This window comes from Gossypium hirsutum, chromosome A03 (assembly GCF_007990345.1).
Source record: "Gossypium hirsutum isolate 1008001.06 chromosome A03, Gossypium_hirsutum_v2.1, whole genome shotgun sequence".
Lineage (NCBI taxonomy): Eukaryota > Viridiplantae > Streptophyta > Magnoliopsida > Malvales > Malvaceae > Gossypium > Gossypium hirsutum.
Window position 1 is genome coordinate 101,458,009 of NC_053426.1, and position 21,461 is coordinate 101,479,469.

Sequence of the window (21,461 nt, forward strand, 5' to 3'; positions counted from 1 at the left end):
CGATACACAGAGATAAGACTCGCCGTCTTTGATCAACTCCACTTCTGCTTAGTGAGATAAGATCTATAAATTTCAGTCTGCTTCCTGCAACTTCAGGAAGACAAGACTTGTATCTTCAACCTGCTCTCTTGCTACCTCAGAGAGATAAGGTTGGTAGTTAAAATCTGCTCCATTGTCGATACATGGAGATAAAATTCACCGTCTACGATCTGCTCCACTACTGCTTAGGGAGATAAGATCTGTAATTTTCAGTCTGCTTCCTGCGACTTCAGGAAGATAAGACTTGCATATTGAGCCTGCTCCACTGCAACTTCAGGGAGATAAGGCTTGTCACTTCAACCTACTCCACAGCAACTTCAAGGAGATAAGGTTTGCTATGATCTGCTCTACTGCCACTTTAGAGAGATAAGATATGTTTATTTATAGCTTCAATCTGTTCCACTGCAACTTCAGGGAAATAAGATTCGCTATCTTCAGTAAGATAAGACTTGCATATTGAGCCTGCTCCACTGCAACTTCAGGGAGATAAGGCTTGTCACTTCAACCTACTCCACAGCAACTTCAAGGAGATAAGGTTTGCTATGATCTGCTCTACTGCCACTTTAGAGAGATAAGATATGTTTATTTATAGCTTCAATCTGTTCCACTGCAACTTCAGGGAAATAAGATTCGCTATCTTCAGTCTGCTCCTCTACAACTTCAGGGAGATAAGACTTATCACTTTAACCTGCTCCACTGCAACTTCAGGGAGATAAGGTTTGTAATATTCGATCTATTCCGCTACAACATCAGGGGAATAAGATCTGACTTCACCAATGTTACTACACCGTCCTCTGAGACATATCCTGTAGACTTAGTTTCATGTTTCTATGCTTATGCCAAATAATTAGGATGCTATGATCGAAATGAATCAAATGCTCCTAACTAGATGTGTTATGAATGATATGAATGTAGAAATGTTATGAGAATGATTTCTTTTTTTTAAAAGCTTAAAGTGTCATCACTCTTTACTCATCAGAATTTTATCATTGTCGTATTATGCTGCCTTCTTGCTTGGCTAGCCTTTTCCAACAGAAGACCCGTAGAAACACCTATTCTGCTCAATTGGTTTGCCCTATTGTAACTTCAAGGTCCTTTTCACTGTACTTTTGGGACCTAAGGTTTGTATCATCTCCAAACCCTCCCCTACAACTCAGGAGTATAGGACCTGACTCTTTCATCAATTCGGTCTATTACACCACCCCTTGGGTGTCATGACCTGATGTGTACACCTGATATTTGCATGAATGAGAAATATCCTTATGCTTAGGTTGACATCGCTTATTTCTGTTATTGACGCAATATCCTTCCTGTTCAACCAATATCTTTGACTAAAAATCCTTAGAGATAATCGCAATTTGAACTCAAATATTTCCAACCCTTAAGTTGAGCAAGTTCTAAACATTAGTCCAATTTTAGGTTCTTGTACTGTTTAGGGCATTCTAGAGTAATATGCAAAACTCTTTTGTGAAAGTGTTATTAGTCCATTAATCATTATTTCAATACAAGCACTTGAAAAAGATTATAAAGATAGACAAAACTAAAATTTATTAAGATCAGAATTCAGAAAAAAGAATGGATTAATCAAAGAAAGCAAATATTGCCGGAGTACAAAAATAGGTAAAAGGGAACAAAAATGAGTGCCCCAGATATCTCAGCCCGAGCTCCTCCGTACGCACTCTATGAGAACCATTTTGGACTCTTCACATGTCTAGAAGATCTAGAGTATTTTGTCAATGCCCCAAGATTTAACACACTTCCTCTTCGTTAATTCTAGCATAGCAAGACTACCACATGCCTCCTCTTTGGTCGAAATTTGAATTGCCCTATTCAGGTTTTCAATTCAAAAACCTTTTGGTCTTAAGGCGCCTTTTGCGGGTTTTCACCTCGTCCTCTCTTTTTTTTTAAGGTGCCCTTTGTCAGTTTTCACCTTTTAAGCGAAGTACTTCTTGACTGAATCTGAATTTCCTAGGTTAGGCAGGCTCTTACCGTCCATCTCAGTTAATATCAGTGCTCCTCCAGAAAAAGCTTTCTTTACCACATAAGGTCCTTCCTAGTTTGGCATCTATTTCCCTCTTAAATCTTTCTGCAAATAGAGGATCTTTTTTAATACCAAGTCTCCCTCATAGAATACTCTGGGGCGAACCTTTTTGTTGTACGCTCGTATCATTCGCTTCTGGTATATTTGACCATAACAGATAGCCTCTAACCTCTTTTCTTCAATCAAGTTCAGCTGATCATACCATGACTGGATCCATTCTGCTTCGTCAAGCTTTAACTCTGATAAAACCTAGAGAGAAGGAATACCGACTTCAATGGGCAAAATTGCCTTCATCCCATAAACCAATGAGTAAGGTGTTGCCCCGGTAGAAGTCCTGATAGATGTTCGATAGGCATAGAGGGCAAATGGTAAGTTTTCCTGCCAATCCTTGTAAGTCTCAGTCATTTTCCCCACGATTTTCTTGATATTCTTATTGGCTACCTCAACCGCACCATTCATTTTTGGGTGATATGGTGACGAGTTGTGGTGCTTAATTTTAAATTGCCTGTAGACTTCTACTATCATACTGTTATTCAAATTTAATGCATTGTCAGATATGATCCTTTCTGGTATGTCATATCGACATATGATCTCCTTCTTCAAGAACTTGCTAACTGTCGACTTTGTGACATTGGCATATGAAGTAGCCTCTACCCACTTGGTGAAGTAATCGATGACCACAAAGATGAATCGATGTCCGTTAGAAGCCTTTAGCAAAATTGGCCCAATGACGTCCATGCCCCACATTGAAAAAGGCCACAGTGAAGTCATAACATGAAGATGCAAAGGAGGTACATAGATCTTATCTCCATAAATTTAACACTTATGACATTTCTTGGTTTAACTGATGCAATCTTCCTCTATCATGGACCAGTAATACCCGAATTCATGATTTGCCTGGCTATTGTGAACCCATTGGCATGCGTCCCACAGACACCTTCATAGACTTCTTCTAGAATTTTCTTAACTTCAACAGCGTCAACACATCTTAACAGCACCTGATCTTTCCTCCTTTTATAAAGAATCTCCCGGTCTAGGACATAGCCACTGGCCAGCCTCCTTAATGTTCTCTTATTATTTTCCGTAGCTTGATCAGGGTATTCACGATTCTTCACATATCGTAGAATATCATGATACCAAGGACAATCATCTCTCTTCTCTTCTTCATCGATATTACAACAATGAGCTGGAGCCTCACAAATACCCATCTGGATCGGCTTCATATCATCTTGTTTATTTACTCTGATCAAAGAAGCTAATGTAACCAAGGCGTCTGCCATCTGATTTTCGTTCCGCGGTAGATAATGGAAAGTGATATCATCAAACACCTTAACTAAATCCAGAACTAGCTCTCGATAGTTGATCAACTTTGAGTTTCTTGTTTCCCATTCACCTTTGAGCTGATAGATCACCAGTGCAGAATCCTCATACACCTCCAATACTTTGATTTTAGTCTCGATGGCTGCACGAATTCCCACGATACATGCTTCGTACCCTACCATACTGTTCGTGCAATCAAAATCCAATTTGCAAGTGAATGGATAATGATCTCCATTTGGGGATATCAAGACTGCCCCAATTCCATTACCAACAGTGTTTGACGCCTCGTCAAAATTCAGTTTCCAATAATGATCTTCTGGAATGTCCTCTTCGGTAGTTGCCACATACATTAGATCTTCGTTAGGGAAATCAAAATCCAAAGGCTCGTAATCTTCTAAAGCTCTACTGGCCAGAAAGTCTACTATTGCACTCCCTTTCACAGCCTTCTGGTTCACATAAACTATGTCGCATTCAGAAAGCAGGATCTGTCATCGGGTCATTCTTCCACTTAAAGCAGTCGATTTCATAATGTACTTTAGAGGGTCCAGTTTTGAGATTATAACATGTACTGCCTCAATCTCTGAATGGTTCAAACTAAGGCACAACATAATTTCTCAATTGGCGAGTATCTCATTTCACACTCAGTGATTTCTTACTAGGTAATATATCGCCCTTTCTTTCTTTCCTGTCTCATCGTGTTGGCCGAGCACACATCTCATCGAATTATCAAATACTATCAAATGCAATATCAATGACCTACCAAGACTAGGTGGTATTAGCACTAGAGGATTGGACAAATATTGTTTAACCTTGTCAAAGGTTTTCTGGCACTCATCATCCCACACGCCTGGGCTATGTTTCTTGAGAAGGCGAAATATGGAGTCATATTTCTCAGTCAACTGTGAAATTAATCGGGCGATGTAGTTTAGTCTTCCCAAGAAACCTCGAACTTCTTCCTGAGTGCGCGGCGGCGAAAATTTTTGAATTGCCTTGACTTTGTCGGGGTCGACCTCAATTCCCTTTTTGCTGACTATGAAACCAAGCAGCTTCCCTGACCTAGCTCTAAAAGTACATTTTTTTGGATTGAGCTTTAGCTAAAACTTCCTCAACCTCAGGAACAATTTCCTCAAAACCTGTATATGCTCCTTTTTTGTTTGGGATTTTGCGATCATATCATAGACGTAGACCTCAATTTCCTTGTGCATCATGTCGTGAAACAAGGTTCCCATGGCTCTTTAATACATTGCTCCCGTATTCTTCAACCCGAATGGCATCACCCTATAGAAAAAAGTCCCTTATAAAGTTATGAATATGGTCTTTTCCCTATCTTCAAGATGCATCTTTATCTGATTATATCCAGAGAAACCATCCATGAATGAGAACGGTGAGTAACCTACCGTGTTGTCCACCAAAGTGTCGATGTGAGGCAGTGGGAAGTTGTCCTTTGGGCTGGCCTTGTTTAAGTCCCTGTAATCTACGCACGTCCGCACTTTTCCATTTTTCTTAAGGACGGGGACAACGTTGGCTGCCCATTCTGAGTAATTAACAACTTGCAAGAACCCAGCATCAAATTGCTTCCGAACATCTTCTCTTATTTTTACTGTAACATCGGGTCTCATCCTTCGAAGCTTTTGTTGAACAGGCTTGCACTCTTCTTTTATGGGGACGCGATGCACCGTAATATCAGCGCTTAACCCAGGCATGTCCCGATACGACCACGCGAAGATATCTTTGAACTCTTGCAATAAATCAATGAGGTTCCGCCTTGTTTCCTCAGTTATGCAAGTTTCAATGTTCACCTCCTTCCCCTCTTCCAAGGTCACATTCTCAACTGTCTTCTTATGGGGTAAAATCTGTTTCTCTTCCTGCTCTACCATCCTTAACAAATCTGGAGGTAAGCTATAGTCTTCATCGTCTTTAAAATCCTGAGATCCTTCCAGATACATGTCTCGCTCAAAAGGAAACTCTGAGTCCATAACAGCGTCACTCATGTCATTGATATCTAGAGACCTATTATTGGCATGAAAAGATAGCCAAGAAAAATAAAAGAATTTAAGAATAGCGTATTTGTATGGCATAATTAAATGTGAAATGCAAGAAAAGAATATTTGCTTAAAATAAAAGAATATTTACTCAGAATAAGACATAAAGGCGTATTTATATTGGCATAAAGATGTTTTGAATACGAACCTATTTCACAAAAGATTATTATTGTTTCTAGGCTTTAAAACAACAAGTGTGTTTTGAACATTACTCTGTATTAGCTCTAAAAACTACAGGAATTTCTTCCACAGTCCAGTTGTTCAGAACACTTCCAGGCTCATAAGGGCGAATGCTTGCTGAGTCTCTTTCCATCACCTTCTCTTCAGATATGACATTGATGTTCAGACTTCCCATCAAATCTTCAGCCATTCCTTCTCCTGTCATCTTTGGTTCAAGATAAATAATTCCTCCTGACACAAATGTATTGGATATATGGGGAAAAGTCATCGGTTCCCACTTGACCTCTACCCCACTCAATTGAGCTCTTCGTCTCTCTTGCCTCTTTTTCATCTCCCTTCACTTTTGCTTTGCATCTGACCTATACCCTAAGCCAAAACGATCTTATTTATCAGCCAAAATCGGCACCTCAACTCGTTCATGAAGATACTTTCCAAGACACCTTCCAAGCAATGCCCCATTTCCCACTGTTAGTTGCAATCTCATCCTCGTAGCCTAAAATATTTTTGGCATCGGGACCCTGTCCCCTTCAGCGATGAAAGTTGCGTTTACAAACTCTAATGACCGAAATGAACAATCTATTGCCTCATTATCATTTTCTATATATAGCGCATCACTAGTGACGGATGCAATAATGTCCTTCTCTGTATTTATCATTACCAGCCGGCCCTTTGTCATCAACTTTAGCTTTTGGTACAACGATGATGGTACTACCCCTGCCGAGTGAATCCATGGCCTCCCCAATAAACAATTATAAGAAGGCTTGATATCCATGACTAGGAAATCTACCTCATATGTGTTCGATCCGATCAGAAGAGGCACTTCAATCCTTCTCATTACCTTTCTTTTAGTGCCATCAAATGCTCTTACTATGTTCTGGCATGTCTTCATATGAGAACTATCTATTAGCAACCTATTCAATGTGGATAGGGGCAAGACATTCAACGCTAATCTATTATCAATTAGTACCCCTGGTAATGTATACCCCTTGCAGTAAGTGGTGATGTGCAGAGCTTTGGTGGATCCCATGCCCGCAGGAGGTATCTCATCGTCACTGAAAGAGATGAAATTGTCAGCACTTATGTTGCTGACAAGACGGTCTAGCTTGTTTACCGAAATGTCATCAGCGACATAAGTTTCTTTCAACACATTCATCAATGCATTATGGTGTACCTCCGAATTTAGGAGCAAAGCTAGCACCGATATGCGCACTAGTTGTTTGTGTAATTGTTCCACCACACTATACTCACTGTGCTTTAGAAACATCAAAAATTTCTTAGCTTCTTTCTCCGTTATAGGCTTATTAACCAGTGATATTGACCTTTCTTCCCCCTGTTCAATCATCAAAGACTTCCCTTTTACAAGCTCGGCTTTTGTATCTGACATACTGACCGGACTCCCCTCTCCTGATAACGCCACATTGCAGTTATAATTCCAAGGCACCCTTTTGCTATCTTTATAAGGAAAAGCCGTGGGTTTCTGAATTACAACTCTTGGTGTAATTTTTGCTCCAGCTTCATTAATTCTTGGTCATGAAATAATTACCACCGGGTGATTGACCTCAGAAACCTTCTCCATGAACCTCTCCTTCGAGGTGCATACATCTTCCTCCTCAGTAAATTCAAATAACTCCAGCTCTTTATTGCCCATTAGACCCTGTACCAGGGCTATGAATTCATCACATGTTTCAATCTCATGGTCTTCATTATTATGGAACTTACAGTAGTTCCTCCCCTCTCGGGATTTTCTCCTCAAGTCTTGCATAATCAACTCTCTTTCCATTATCTTCTTCCAAACCTCCCTCAACAGGCTTTCCACTTCTGTAACATCCAACTTAACTTTCCTCCCCATATTCTCGACTATCGCGTTTGCCCCATTATTAGTATGGTTGGGTAATGAATTTTCTACACTATGTGCATCATCGAAATTCACAACACCCATTTTGATGAGCCTTTCGACTACCTTTTTGAAAGAGGTACAGTTCTCTATCAAGTGTCCTGTGATTCCTGCATGATATTCACATTGGGCACTTGCATCGTACCACTTGGGGTATGAGGGTTGCAACGGTCTTAAGTAGAACGGGGATACAACGTGCGCATCGAATAAACTTTTGTACAGCTCCCGATACGTTATTAGAATGGGAGTAAACTGAGGTTTCTCCGCGTTCTGCTTTGTATTGGACTCTTGCCTTGACGAAACTTGCTGGCCTGTGGCTGTCGCTTTCGGCTGGTTTACTGTGATTGGTTTTGTATAACCCATGCTTACATTGTTGACTTTATTTTATCTCTTTTTCGGGGTAAACCCCCTGGTGCTTTCCCCAGCCTCTATCTTTCCGTACCTTATCGCATTCTCTATCATTTCACTGGACATCACTATGTCCGCAAAACTCTTAGTCGCACTCCCCAGCATGTGATTAATAAAAGGTGCCTTCAAGGTATTAATGAAAAGCATGGTTATTTTTTTCCAACAATAGCGGTTGGACTTGTGTAGCAACTTCCCTCCATCTCTGAGCGCACTGCCTAAAATTTTCATTTGACTTTTTCTCCATGTTCTGTAACGTGATCCTGTCAGGCGCTATATCCCTCATATGGTCATATTGCTTCATAAAGGCCTGTGCTAAGTCTTTCCACGATTTAACTTAGCTACGATTCAATTGATTTTACCATTTGGCCGCAGCCCCAGACAAACTATCTTGGAAACAGTGAATCAATAACTGATCATTATTGACATGACCAGTTATCCTCCAAAAAAACATCGTGATATGAGCCTCAAGGCAACTGGTTCTGTTGTATTTCTCAAACTCTAGCATTTTAAACTTCGGAGGGAGTACCAAATCCGGGACTAGGCTCAACTCCTTAGCATCTATTCTGCAATTATAATCAGCGCTTTCCAACGCCTTGAATTTCTCCTCCAACCACTTGTATCAGTCTTCCAATTGCTTTGGGAATTCCACTCCTGCCTTTCCTGCTTCAGCTACATTAAATCAGGGATTGTAGGATTTTGTCGACTGTCTTTAGGGTTAGAACACGAGCCCATTGAGAAATTTATGGGTGCTGAAGTATCAGTTGATATTGGGGTCTGATATTGACAGACACCCCTTGTGATGGTACTAGGGTATTTATTGGAGTGAAACTTAGACGGTAAGCAAGGATCTCACTATTGTCCTCATTATTGATAATGGGACTCTTCCCTTTTTCTGGCCTTCCTGTCAGCAGCTGAGACAATTGGTTCATCATAATCTTTTGAGATTCCAGCATATGATCTTTCATATCCTTCTGAATCTTGGCCAACTGTTCTTGCATTTGTAATTGCAGTTGATCTTGTATCTCTTTCTGCATTTGCTCTAATTTTTCCAATCATTGATCCATAGCTTTGGTTTTTTTACATGTGTAGTATTGATGTTCCAGGATAACTATAATACAATTTCGAATTAATTAGGGTTCTTTTTGTGAAATTTAATACACATGATGCGATGAAGTACAAATGCATGAGATGAATGCAAAATTAAACAGACGTCGATTCTGATTCAATTCCATTCAAAAAACTTTATTAGAAAGCAAAATCCTTTACATAAAACAGATCATATATACGACTTTGCCCTAATGCCCAAAGTTTTAACTTTCTTAAGAAGGCAAGCCAGCTCATGACCCCAGTCTGACTCTAACTCATACTTCACACTTAGCACATAAGCTTGAACTACTAAGGTCTGTAAATAATTGGCCACTCTCATATTTGAGCTATAGCTTCACCCATGATATGATATCTATCCCTGACCTGGTCCTGCGATCGACGGAGCTACTCTTTCCACTATTCATTATTCGACTCAAGGAATTCGATTCGAAGTTCACAGTTCTGTAATGCAGACTCGAGTTCTTCTACCTTTTCCTTTCAAATCATCGATCCTACTCAAGCTGGCTCTTAATTCAATTTCAGAGTTACGACCATGGTGCTGATGCAGTGCCTTCTCTAGCTCCGCTACCCGAGCTACTAACATCTCCTTCTCATCTTGGCCCTCAACCAAGCTTTTCTTTCAGACATTTTCAAGTACTCGAGCATTATGAAACCTCTTATCCCACTGATCAGCCCTAGCTTTTTCTCCTTGAACTTCTTGCCGCCACTGCTATGATGCCTTTCCCAATCCAGCAGTTCTTATCGACATACGTAGCTTCTTGTAATCGGTCTTCAAACTGTCCAAGTCTTATTCCACGATTCTTTTCCCTTTTCTCAACTTCTCGGCCTCGAGTTTTTGAACGTCGGCATCCAACCTCAAATACATTTTTTCCTCCTCCAATTGTACTATCTTTTTTCCCTAACTCCAAATTTCTCTTTTCGAAGTCATGTTTTATGATTTCTAGCTCAGAGGGGATTACTTTCAAGTATTCTTCCATTGATTGAATGCCCTCTAAATTTGGCCCAGGGACATTATCGTTGATCCTTTTACTTAACCACCCCTTGTATTCAAGAGTCGCCATTGATCCTACAGCCAATCTCTTCATCCGGCGTATCTGTTTCCAAGCATAAGAAATCTCTTGAACCTTCTTTTTATAATTGTTCTTCCTATACGAGAACTCACTCTGGGCTAGTCCATGTGTCATCGATATAAACTGCCTTGACCTGTATTGTCTTAAAACGAGCAAAGGGGCATATCCAATAGCTCCCCAAATTCCAAGCAAAGGTACCCAATCAAAACTCCCAAACCGATAGAGGATCTCATCAGGAACAAACCAATGAGCTCTCCACTCAACGTCCTCTTCCTGAAGATTTCGGAGGAGCGAGATCCAATTTTCTTCTGATATGTCATCTCTCCTGGACATGGTTGTTATCTCGTTTAACGAGGAGTAACTCTCAGAGAAAACCTGGTAGGAAACCTTATCCACTTTCCAGAAATGGCTATGGAACCAAGCCAGCAATAACTGTGCACACCCTATAAATTTACCTTCACCTGCCCTCCGACATGCACTCAAAGATCTGAATGTCTCGGCTAGAATTACCGGTACTGGTGTGACCCGCTTGTTAAGTCGATCAAAAAAGACGGCAACTGCTTCATCTATATGCCTTAAAGCTTTTGGGAAAATTACCAAACCATAGATGCTTAAGGCGAAAATGTCAACTTTCCTCTTTGTATCTGGATGAGCTACGATCAGGTCTCTCAAACTCACCCAAGGAATGCACTTACCATCACCCTGTTGCTGAATTCGGGCTGTAACCCATTGTTCACTTATCTCGGTGATACTCATTAACTTCTTTACAAAAGCCTGGGCATTAGCAGCCTTGGAATAAATTATATCGACTTGAACCGTTGGACAACGAAGCAAAGCTGTATGCTCCTCCACAGTAGGCACCAAGTCCACCTTCCCGAAGGTGAAACAACTATATGCCGGGTTCCAAAGCTGAGCCATAGTCCGAAACAAGTACTTGTCCACCTTTATATCGAGCAGGTAGGGTAAGTTGCCATAACTTTGATAGAACAACTGATTAGTCTCATCATCTCAACGAGCTCATATATCTCTCAATTCCTGGAACTCGTTTTAGGTTACATTGATGCAAGTGAAGTCCAACAACCCCGATGTATACCCCTCAGCTAGGCTATCCCCTTTCTCAAGTTGCATTTTCTCTGACCACACACGGACAGCCGCATTATCCTCTATTTTATCAAGGAATTTTCTCTCCATAACAAGCTTTCTAATTTAGCAACCTAACAGAAATCGACACCTCTTTAATATGAAATGACATGCAAACATAACCACAAAAAAATAAAAATCAAAGCAAACAGAAAATAATCAAACACCTAACTGGGTAATCGCTAGGGTTCAACATAGCTCTACCTAGGGCGGGCTCCTATAGTTCACTAAATGCTGCTCGGTTTTAAGAAAAGGACCTGAACAAGCAGATTCCTCAACCCTCACCCATTATAGGCTCATGTGGATCAAGTTCAGTTTAGGGGAATACATTTCCCTATGGCCATGCGGAGGTGAAAACCTCACGAAGACATAGGTACGGATGTATCCCGGAAGCAGTTGACTAGCTCATGCAGAGGTGAAAACCTCACGAAGGCATAGTTTCTCACTCCCACCTAAAGGTGCGACCACAACGGTCATGGAAGATGATGCGAGGGGATATAAAAATCTCAAAATGCAAAACACAAATAAAATGACAAAAACCATAAAACGCATGAAATGCAATAAAAGGGGACGTATGTTAAAAACCAAATTTTAAATTTTCGACAAAAGGACAGAAAACAATCAATTTTATTGCTTGACTCTCTTATTGGTCCCCAGTGGAGTCGCCAAACTATCGAAACCATTTTTAAGTTTGAAAAAATAGGGATCGACTTTAGAACGAGGTATGGAATTGCCACTGATCTTTTTCGAGGTGTGACCAGATCATCTTGATCATTTTAATAAAACATTTTAATTTATTAAAACAATGATTCTGGGCCTACGAAAATCGAGGAAAAGGGTTCGGGAGTCGGTTACACACGAGGAAGGGTTAGCACCCTCGTAACGCCCAAAATTGGTACCAATTGACTAATTAATGTCCTAATATTGAAAATTTGAAAAAACATTAAAATACGATCCCTTTAAAACTGTGTGAACAAATCGAGTTGGATTTTAAGGTTTACTCGTTCCAAAGGAATATAATACCACATCCAGCACGTTAGGACACGATATTTTAAGCCTCCAAAAGTTGAGATCACCTCATGATTTCCAAAACACGTAACGAAATCTTAAAAGGGCATTTCGTTATTTAGCCAAACAAAAAAAATCGAAACCCAGCACGTTAGGGCACGATTTCTCGAATTTCTAAACACGAAACATTGCCTTGTTTTGAAGAGTTTCCAAATATGCAATTATGTAACCGGCTCAAAATATATTCGTTTGTTTGGAGATAAAAGACAATCGATGGAATTATAATCATGATGCAATAACAAGAAATAAAAAACATAATTACATGCATGAAACAATAAAATGTGAATACAATATCAAAATAAAAAAATGACACATAATACACAAAACAATATGAAAACTAGGAATCAATATAGCACAAAACAATTTAAAAAACCATATGCACAATATACAAAGGAATAACACATGTTAGAATTCGAAATAACTTATATGTATATAAAAACTGATAATATAAACGATTATTAAAATATAATATGTAAGAAGAAATAATATATAACATAATTTCAAACAAAACAAATTGATTTAACTAATGATATATATATGAAAATGAAAAAAATAATGTAGATAATGTATATACAAAGATACCACAATATTTAAAATACAGAAAATATACAATTTAAAATAGGATCCTTAAAAGAATGCCAAATTGTACATAAATAAATTTTAAAGAAAATATATATACAATAAATTTAAAAGAAAATATTTACATAAAATAATTTGAAAACAATAATGTATATAGAATAGTGCTAATTTTATCATAAATTATATATATGTATAATAGTAATATATAAATGTATTTTAACTAAATATTATACAAGAATCCTAAAACAACACTACATAAAATAGAATTTTACAATAATATTTTTTTATAATTTAAACAAATAAAAACAAAGTAGAAAATTATTTAGATAACCTAAAAAGTATATTAAAATAAATTTTTAAAAGTTGAGTGCCAAATAAATTTAAGAAATAATGAATTATACATGGAAAAAAGCTCAATTGAAATAAAATCAAACTAAAAGGGATAATTAATAAATAAAATAAACTGTTAAAACCAAAATCAGGACCCAAATGTAGCACGCGTAAATTCGCAAGGACGGAAAAAACAAATAAACCATGCCCAAAACGATTCATTTCAGTGCGGACTAAAATGAGTAGACGCGCAAGTTCCTAGGACAATTTAAAAAACAAGGGAAGTATAAACAGGTTTTAATTACAAGTCAGCGCAAAAGGGGAGGGACCAAACGTGCAAATTAACCATTTAAAGAGAATATGTGCATAGACCAAGTCAAAACGCGTTCTGTTCCTTCCCCCAATGCTATTTTATTTTATTACTAAAATTTAAAACCTATTTTAAAATATTTTTTTCTTAAAAAACATTTTAACTTTGTTTTTTTAAAAGAAAAACCCTAGAACTTAGAAACTTTCCCCTTCTCCTCTTGTTTCCAGCCGAAAGGCTAATAACCAAGACTTCTACCGCCGCCGAGACCGACTGTGACGATCGGAGCTGGGCCTTCCAGTGGTGTGAGCGCGTCGTAACTCCGGTGAGTTTCCCTATTTCCCTTATATTTGGTATTTTACGGATTTGAATGGAAATGGAAAAAAGGAAAAAGAACAGAAAAAAAAAAGAAAATGATGAATAACCACCTTTGAAGTGTTTCTTGGTTGCTCTTTACTCTCTTTTTGTGTATTTTGTATTCCAAAAATCGTAAAAAAATGCATAATCGTGGCCTTTTATAGCTATTTTTACAACTGTTTCTTCACCTATTTGCTTACGTCGTAGGTATGGTGAACGTGGTTTATGAGTGCATTGATGGCCGTGGGTGCAGAACGTGGGCACATGGTGGCTGAAGGGAGGTAGTTTCTCTCTTTGCTGGAAAAGTTTTTTTGGGCTAGGGCTTTTTTTAAAAAAAAAATTTGGGCTTTTGTTTTATGTGGGTTTAATGTAATTGGTTTGTATTTTGGGTTTATTATTTATTTTGCTTTTGTATGTGTATGGGCTGTAATTGAGTATTGGGGCTGGAATTACGTAGCCCGGGAAAAATTTAGGTCTCACAATGGGCATATTTCCTAACAACTCTACCTTATACCTTGAACTGTTAAATATATGGAAAAAAATAAGACAGATAATTACCCATTTTCACAACTTGTCTTCGTCAACCCGTATTTTTTAATTCCTTATGGAAGTTCACCGTAATGTGCCTCATGTAGTAGATAGATCTCCACAGAACACCCAAACACCTAATTGTGGTAACTAGCCCTTTTGATCTATCGAAAATGATGCAAACATTGTCTTGAGTGACAACGAATCTCTGCAAGTTCTCCACGAAAAATTCTTACGACTCCAAGTTCTCTCCTTTGACAATGGCAAAGCCTATTGGTAGAATGTTCTGATTCCCGTCTTGTGCAACCGTAATGATGAGGATCTACGTATATTTCTATACAACCAGGTCTCATCTACCTGCACAAGCGGCTTGCAATGGGGAAAGGCTCGAATGCATGGACCGAATGTCCAAAACATACGATGAAAAGTTTTTTTCACCAGATGTAGTTGGTTGCCCCGGTCGTGATAAGGCAACGTCTGCAACTCAACGACAGTCCTTAGAATGTACTCTCGCATTACGACAATCCACCCTTGGAATTCATTGTATAACGCATCCCAATTTCCATACAACTGATCCATGACCATCTGTTTAGTCAATCATGCCTTCCGGTATGAAACTATATAATGAAATTGTTCTTGCATTTCGGAAATCAGCACCGATACAGAAATGGTGGGATCATTTTTAACCATTGCCAATATACAATTGTATATGATTTTTGAATCAAGCTTGCGATGGTCCTACGTCATATGAGCAAAAGTGTATGTATGAGGCTCAACAAATTTCTGTATCTCCCACTGTTGGGACCTCTGGATAAATACAGCTCGTACCTGCCACTTGTACCCTTCTATCAACTTCCAACACTCACCAACATAGAACGTTGATTTAGAGTCAGCCATCCTGTATTCGACAGACACCTTCAAACCATAACGCTTGATGGCATCAACACACCCATCTTTGCTCACAAATCTTTAACCCACGAATAACTCTTCCAATTCAGGATCTTCTAACATTAAATGAGTAAGTATGATCTCCAGGTACTCGAAAAATTGGAAACATGTGCTGCATCGAGATCGACATCGACATATGGGCCTCAAGATCATTGGTATGATGATGTCACGAATCAGGTTTTCGGCCAAAAGGGCGTGATCATTTCCATTATCCGGTCATTCGTCGTCGATATCGTTTAGGAGATCGTCTAAATTAGGGTCACTAAAATCTTCACCTTTGTGATCACAACAATCATTATTATCGGATCCATCTTCATCAAGCGCATTGGTTTCAATAACGACTAGATGTTTCTGTAATCCACCATCATACTGATCTGAACATCCAATGTTGAGATCGATGTCAAAATCGTGCACAGACGACTTGGAAACCTCTATACGCGGGTCTTTAACTTTATATTGTTGACGTAACTGTGTTATTTTCAACGGGCTCCGCATCTGCTAATTCAACAGATAATTGAATCGGTTCAATGTTCAATGTTCACCGTCCCTAACGGACAGTACAATGCGATCATTATCTCAACGTCATCATCATCTATAAGTTCCATCTTGATAAATGTGATAAGATTTGACGAGATTGGAAATTTGTAAAATAGTTTTGTCATCCTCCTTCCACAACACCGAGAAAGTTTTTCAATGACTTTCTCTTTCATATCACCGACGGACACAGTCCTATCGAATCTCATTCTGATTTTTTGATGAGGTTTAAGAATACAAGCAACGGTTGTTTCTAAAATAACACCATTGAAATGAATTGCTACAAAAAAATTGATTCTCTATTTGTTTTAAACTGTAAAAATAGAACAAAAAATAATAAAATAACAATAAAAAGTAAACATATACAATTATAATAAAATAACTAACTTAAAAAAAACGAACATCTGACTATTCTTTAAACCATAAAAAATAAAATAAATTGTAATATAAAAAAATTAAAATGACAAAACAACTGGTATTAACCTTTTAAAATACCGGCGAAGAAACTTAACTGCAATTTTCGAATAGGGAGGGGAAGGGCTTCAAAACTTTTTTTCTCACTTCAATTCAAAGACTGATGTGTAGGGGTTAGGAGATCAAATCAACCCCTATTCTAATATTTATTTATTTTATGCTATTGATGTCAAAAACCAATCGAATGTCCTTCATAGTACCAGCACCAGCAACTCAAATCAGGAAAATCCCATTTGACAGCAATAAAAGAAGAGGGATGAATAAATTGTTTAATGAAGCTTTCATTTAGCATTTAACACAATCTATGATCTAAAACAACAATAATTCGATAGAGATTACAATCAAAGTTTAAAAGAAGTGCACATTATAAAATTCCTATATTTTGCCTCATGGTAGCATAAGACATAATGGGGAACAAAGATATGATAATTAAACTTGATTATAATATTTTATATGTATAGAAAAATTTATAATTTTTTATTTATTTTTTACTTTTTTTATACATGCTATAAATCGAAACTCAAAACTAATTACAAGCATATAATTTTTTATTATTTTAATTGGTAGTTTTATTTATTTTCCAAATGGGTTAATATAGAGTTACCTGAATTTGGTAATTCATGCTTACTTGGTACCTAAATGTTTTTGTTTTGGACCTAAATGGTACTTAAATTTGAAATTGTAAGCCAACTTTGTACCTTTTTTAGGTACCTGACTAACATTGTTAAAATATACCGTAACATTTTTTGGCCACATGTCAAAATGTGATGCTACCATGTATCACCATGATATTGGTCGCTTAGACCACGTTAGCATATTTTTAATAGTGTTAGTCAAGTACCTAAAAAAAATTAAGTAGGCTTACGATTTCCAAGTTTAGGTGCTAGTTAGGTCTAAAAATAGTTAAGGTACCAAGTTGGTATAAATTTTCAAGCTTAGATACCTCCGTATATGCTAACCCTTTCAAAATACTAGGCCCTGTGTGTTCTGGTTCAGCTTGTTAGACTATTGTGTCTTTAGATTTGTATTTGTTTTTTGGTTTAGAAAAAAAACAAGTCGGAAAAAAACTAATTATACAAGAATACTTTGAGCAAGATTATCTCTTATTTAAACAACACTAGAAATAGCTAGCACTTCCCTTGGATTCTCTTTAAACACTTTCAGGCTATGGTTCGTATCAAAGGCCTTTAGATTTGTAATTTAATCATATTTGATGTAAACCAAATATACTAACTTGTTATTTATAGAAATATATACATTTTATTTAATTTTCTCGGTGTTATATCATCTTCAAATAGTTACATGTAATGAAAATGGTATAAGTAAACATGACTCACTAAGTATCTATGTTAAATTATAAGAAAATGACATAATAAAGGAACATTTGTATGTGGAAAACAACTTTCTATCATTGGTAATCTTAATATGACTCTAATTCATGGGGTTACAAAGAGTAAATACCTTGTGTGAGAACTACTATATCATTTAAAGTCTTCACAGGAAGATAATTTTGTCTTGGCTATTGAAATAGATTCAACTCTCGAAATAGAGTTAGATGTATTAGCCTAGATTGCATTGGATTGTGCTCAAGTTGAATGATCTTGAATCCATTTTTAGATCAATTTACTCGTGACGTTCATTGTATGCTACACTTTAATCCTAAGTGAGTATATGACTTTACATTTATAACTTGTATGCTTTGAGGGGCTGTTGACTAAAAGGTTCTCAAAGTAGTAAGCAAGTAAGTCTATTTGTTGGGTATGCAATTCATGTATAGTGTGAATTTACTTATAGATATGAAATTATGGCTCTTATAGAGAGCCAAAGATTTCCTCTTAAAGGTGTTATATGACTTATGTAAATAGAATTCAATTTAAGGTCATGTTAAAGTAACTTAAATTCTTTAGCAAGTGAATGATTATTTAAATTATGATATATATATAATAGTACTTTAAGAAAAAATGATTAAATTTGGTGAACGGATAAAACTTGAAGCGATTACAAATGTCTTATGAAGGTTACATATATATAACAAGGTCAATCAATAAAGCTTTCTCGTTAACTTTTGTAGTGATATATAATTGAGAGTTTAGTCTTGGACCTTTAATGGTACAACACCAAGACTGATCACAATGTGATTGATAGATGTCAAGTTGAAATTCAATTGCATAGGTTATTGTAGCCCAATTTATTTATCTCTATTTGGCCCCTCTACTAGTTTAATATGACTATTGACAAATTGCATTTAATTTGAACACTTAAATAAAATCGTTAATAATTGAATAAATAGAAATGAATTTGTTAGAATTAAGTGACCCGAATCCTTATTTAAATAAAATACAGTGGTAAAATAAAATAAAAGTAAAATCCATATAGAACTACACTTCTTTTATTTTATTTTAGAATAAGGTTTTTTAAACCTTATTAAACTCTATCTATTTGATATTGATTAGAATGAAGTGTTTCAATCTTACTACACTTCTATTAGAATATGGTTTTACAAGCCAATAAATAGACATAGTCTACTCCTCTTGTAAATTATTCGAATTCGACATAGTGAATTTTCTTCTTCTCTGCCTGTGGTTTTTTCCCGAAAGGGTTTTCACATAAAAATCTGTGTGTTCTTTATTTTTATTTCTCTTTTCTTTGTGATATATTGTCATTACTGATATTTTATTTTTTTTACAAATTGGTATCCAAGCTTCTGACTTGTTCATCTTGATCACGGTAATGGCGTTGAAGTATGAAATTCCACTGTTGGATCGCAACACTAGATTTGCGTTGTGGCAGATTAAGATGCAAGCAGTTCTTGTACAGATGGATCTAGAGGATGCCTTGTTAGGGATAGATAAGATGCCTTCAATATTAACGGACGAAAAAAAGAAGCGTGAGGATCGAAAGGCGTTATAACACAATTACATCTGCATTTGTCTAACAAAATTTTACAACATGTGATGAAGGAGAAGACTAGCGCTGCATTATGAAAGAGGCTGGAACAAATATGTATGTCAAAAACTCTAACCAGCAAGTTGCATATGAAGCAGCGTCTTTATGCTCATCGTTTGGAGGAAGGTGCGTCTATGCACGAACACTTTACAGTGTTTAAAGAAATTCTCTCAAACTTGGAGGCCATGGAGGTTCAGAATGATAAGGAAGATCTAAGGTTGATTCTACTTTATTCGTTGCCCCTGTCTTATTCAACCTTTAGAGACACGATTTTATATAGCCGCAAGTCTCTCACAGTTAATGAGGTTTATGATTCTTTAACCTCATATGATAAGATGAAACATCTTATGGTTAAAACCGACTCTCAGGGAGAGGGTCTCATTGTTTGTGGGAGACAAGATCGGAATGCTGATGATGATCGTGGAAGGACACAGGAACGGAATTCTCGCGGTAAATCTAAGGGTATATCGAAGTCTTCAAATAGAGGTAAAACTTATACCTTCTGCAAGAAGAAATGACACATTAAATATGAATGTTATAAGCTACAGAACAAGATCAAAAGGGAGGCTACGAATCAAAAGGGAAAACAACCAGAATTCTGGTGAAACTGATGTTGTAGAAGACTACAGCGATGATGAATTTCTAGTCTTTTCTATCAACAATTCTAAAGTGAGCGTGTAATACCCCCTACCCGTATTCATTTTCAGAATAGGTACGAGGTATTACCGGAGTTTACGAATTAATTTTTTTTTTAGGAAAACTCAATATAATCCCTTTACAGATATCTAACCTTCCCTGCAATATTATATCGAGACCAATCTAATTCAACCAATCCAATTCAACATATTTTCAAGATAGATTCATGCATTTTTATAAGATAACCTCATCACATAACTAAACCAAGATTTGTTAGCCATACCATTGGCTGACCTTACATTCATTTCATAGAATCATTTACTTTATTAGCTTATACATGCCATTAATTTCCAAAATAAAGTTTCTTTATATACCGAAGTCCTGAGGTTGATAGTGTGATGTGTCTCCGACCAAATCCGACCTTCGAGCTCTTAACACTACAGAACAGGGAAAAAGGAAACGGGGTAAGCACTTTGTGCTTAGTAAGCTCATGTAACAAGAATTATACTTACCTAATATTTTCAATACAATACAATAAACATTCATATATCCATTCAATACATTATTACCCTAATATGCACAAACTCAACATTCAAGTTAGTACAATAATTTCCATATACCAATAATATATATTATGATTGATGTACTCATCAATACCATGATTTTCATTCCCTTATTATTTTCCATATTTATCCCGTTGAATTTATCGAAATTTCGATGGATTTTTAGAGGTACACTTTTAGTGTACAATTTTGGGTCCATCAATTCATATTCATGTGCGCACATTTCCATTTCAGAGAGCACACTCCTGTGAACCTTAACCTTGCAGCGGGATTACCAGTCCAGGCTAAATCCCCTGCAATATAAACTCATAGAGTATTGTCGGGATTACCAGTCCAGGCTAAATCCCCTGCAACGACAATTACTCTAATGAGCTTGGATCTGAATTACCAGTCCAAGCTAAATTCAGACCCTAATTCAGATTACCCGTCCGGGCTAAATCCATTTTACACATATTCTTCGGGAGGGCTATATCAGGATAGGATCACCCGTCCGGGCTTGATCCTTTTTACCGTCAATTCCTTTTCAGAGTTCCATCGAATTTTCCTTTCATTCAACCGGGATTTCTTCCCATTTTATCAAATATATCAATATTTCATTAATTTTCATACAATGAACATTCAAATCATATTCATATCAATAACATACAATCTCAAGCATTTAAGAATATAATTCAAGTTACACGAACTTACCTTAATACTTGTTTGTAAACAAAAAATCTACTAATCCCGAACCTTTTCCTTTCCTTGATCTAGCTTCGTATTTGAATCTTCTGGATCTAAATAAATAAATTTAATTATCAATTTAATACATTTCATGTTCATATGCAACATTCTTTATAATTTCAACTATTATTTATAGTTCATTCAAAGCTGTCTACTTGAGTCATAGTCACTAAATTATTTTTATCTTGAGATACAGAACTCCAAATTAGGATCTGATAATTTTCTCT

The 21,461-nt window shown here is 36.9% G+C and overlaps 2 protein-coding genes and 1 long non-coding RNA gene across 3 annotated transcripts; 1 reads left to right on the forward strand and 2 right to left on the reverse strand.

The window, feature by feature from the left end:
* Window positions 1-6,115: 6,115 nt before the first annotated feature.
* On the reverse strand, window positions 6,116-7,879 carry LOC107887705 (uncharacterized). The gene is made up of 2 exons (XM_016811942.1): window positions 7,181-7,879; window positions 6,116-7,099 (listed from the first exon to the last, which is right to left on the reverse strand). The coding sequence occupies exons 1-2, from the start codon at window positions 7,877-7,879 to the stop codon at window positions 6,116-6,118; spliced, it is 1,683 nt and encodes a 560-aa protein (XP_016667431.1).
* Window positions 7,880-9,705: 1,826 nt separating this feature from the next.
* Window positions 9,706-11,019, reverse strand: LOC107887706 (uncharacterized). The gene has a single exon (XM_016811943.1). The coding sequence runs from the start codon at window positions 11,017-11,019 to the stop codon at window positions 9,706-9,708; it is 1,314 nt and encodes a 437-aa protein (XP_016667432.1).
* A 2,607-nt stretch (window positions 11,020-13,626) lies between these two features.
* LOC107886629 (uncharacterized) lies at window positions 13,627-14,452 on the forward strand. Its single transcript, XR_001680810.2, has 2 exons — window positions 13,627-13,850; window positions 14,090-14,452. It is a non-coding gene; the product is annotated as an uncharacterized lncRNA (long non-coding RNA).
* Window positions 14,453-21,461: the final 7,009 nt, after the last annotated feature.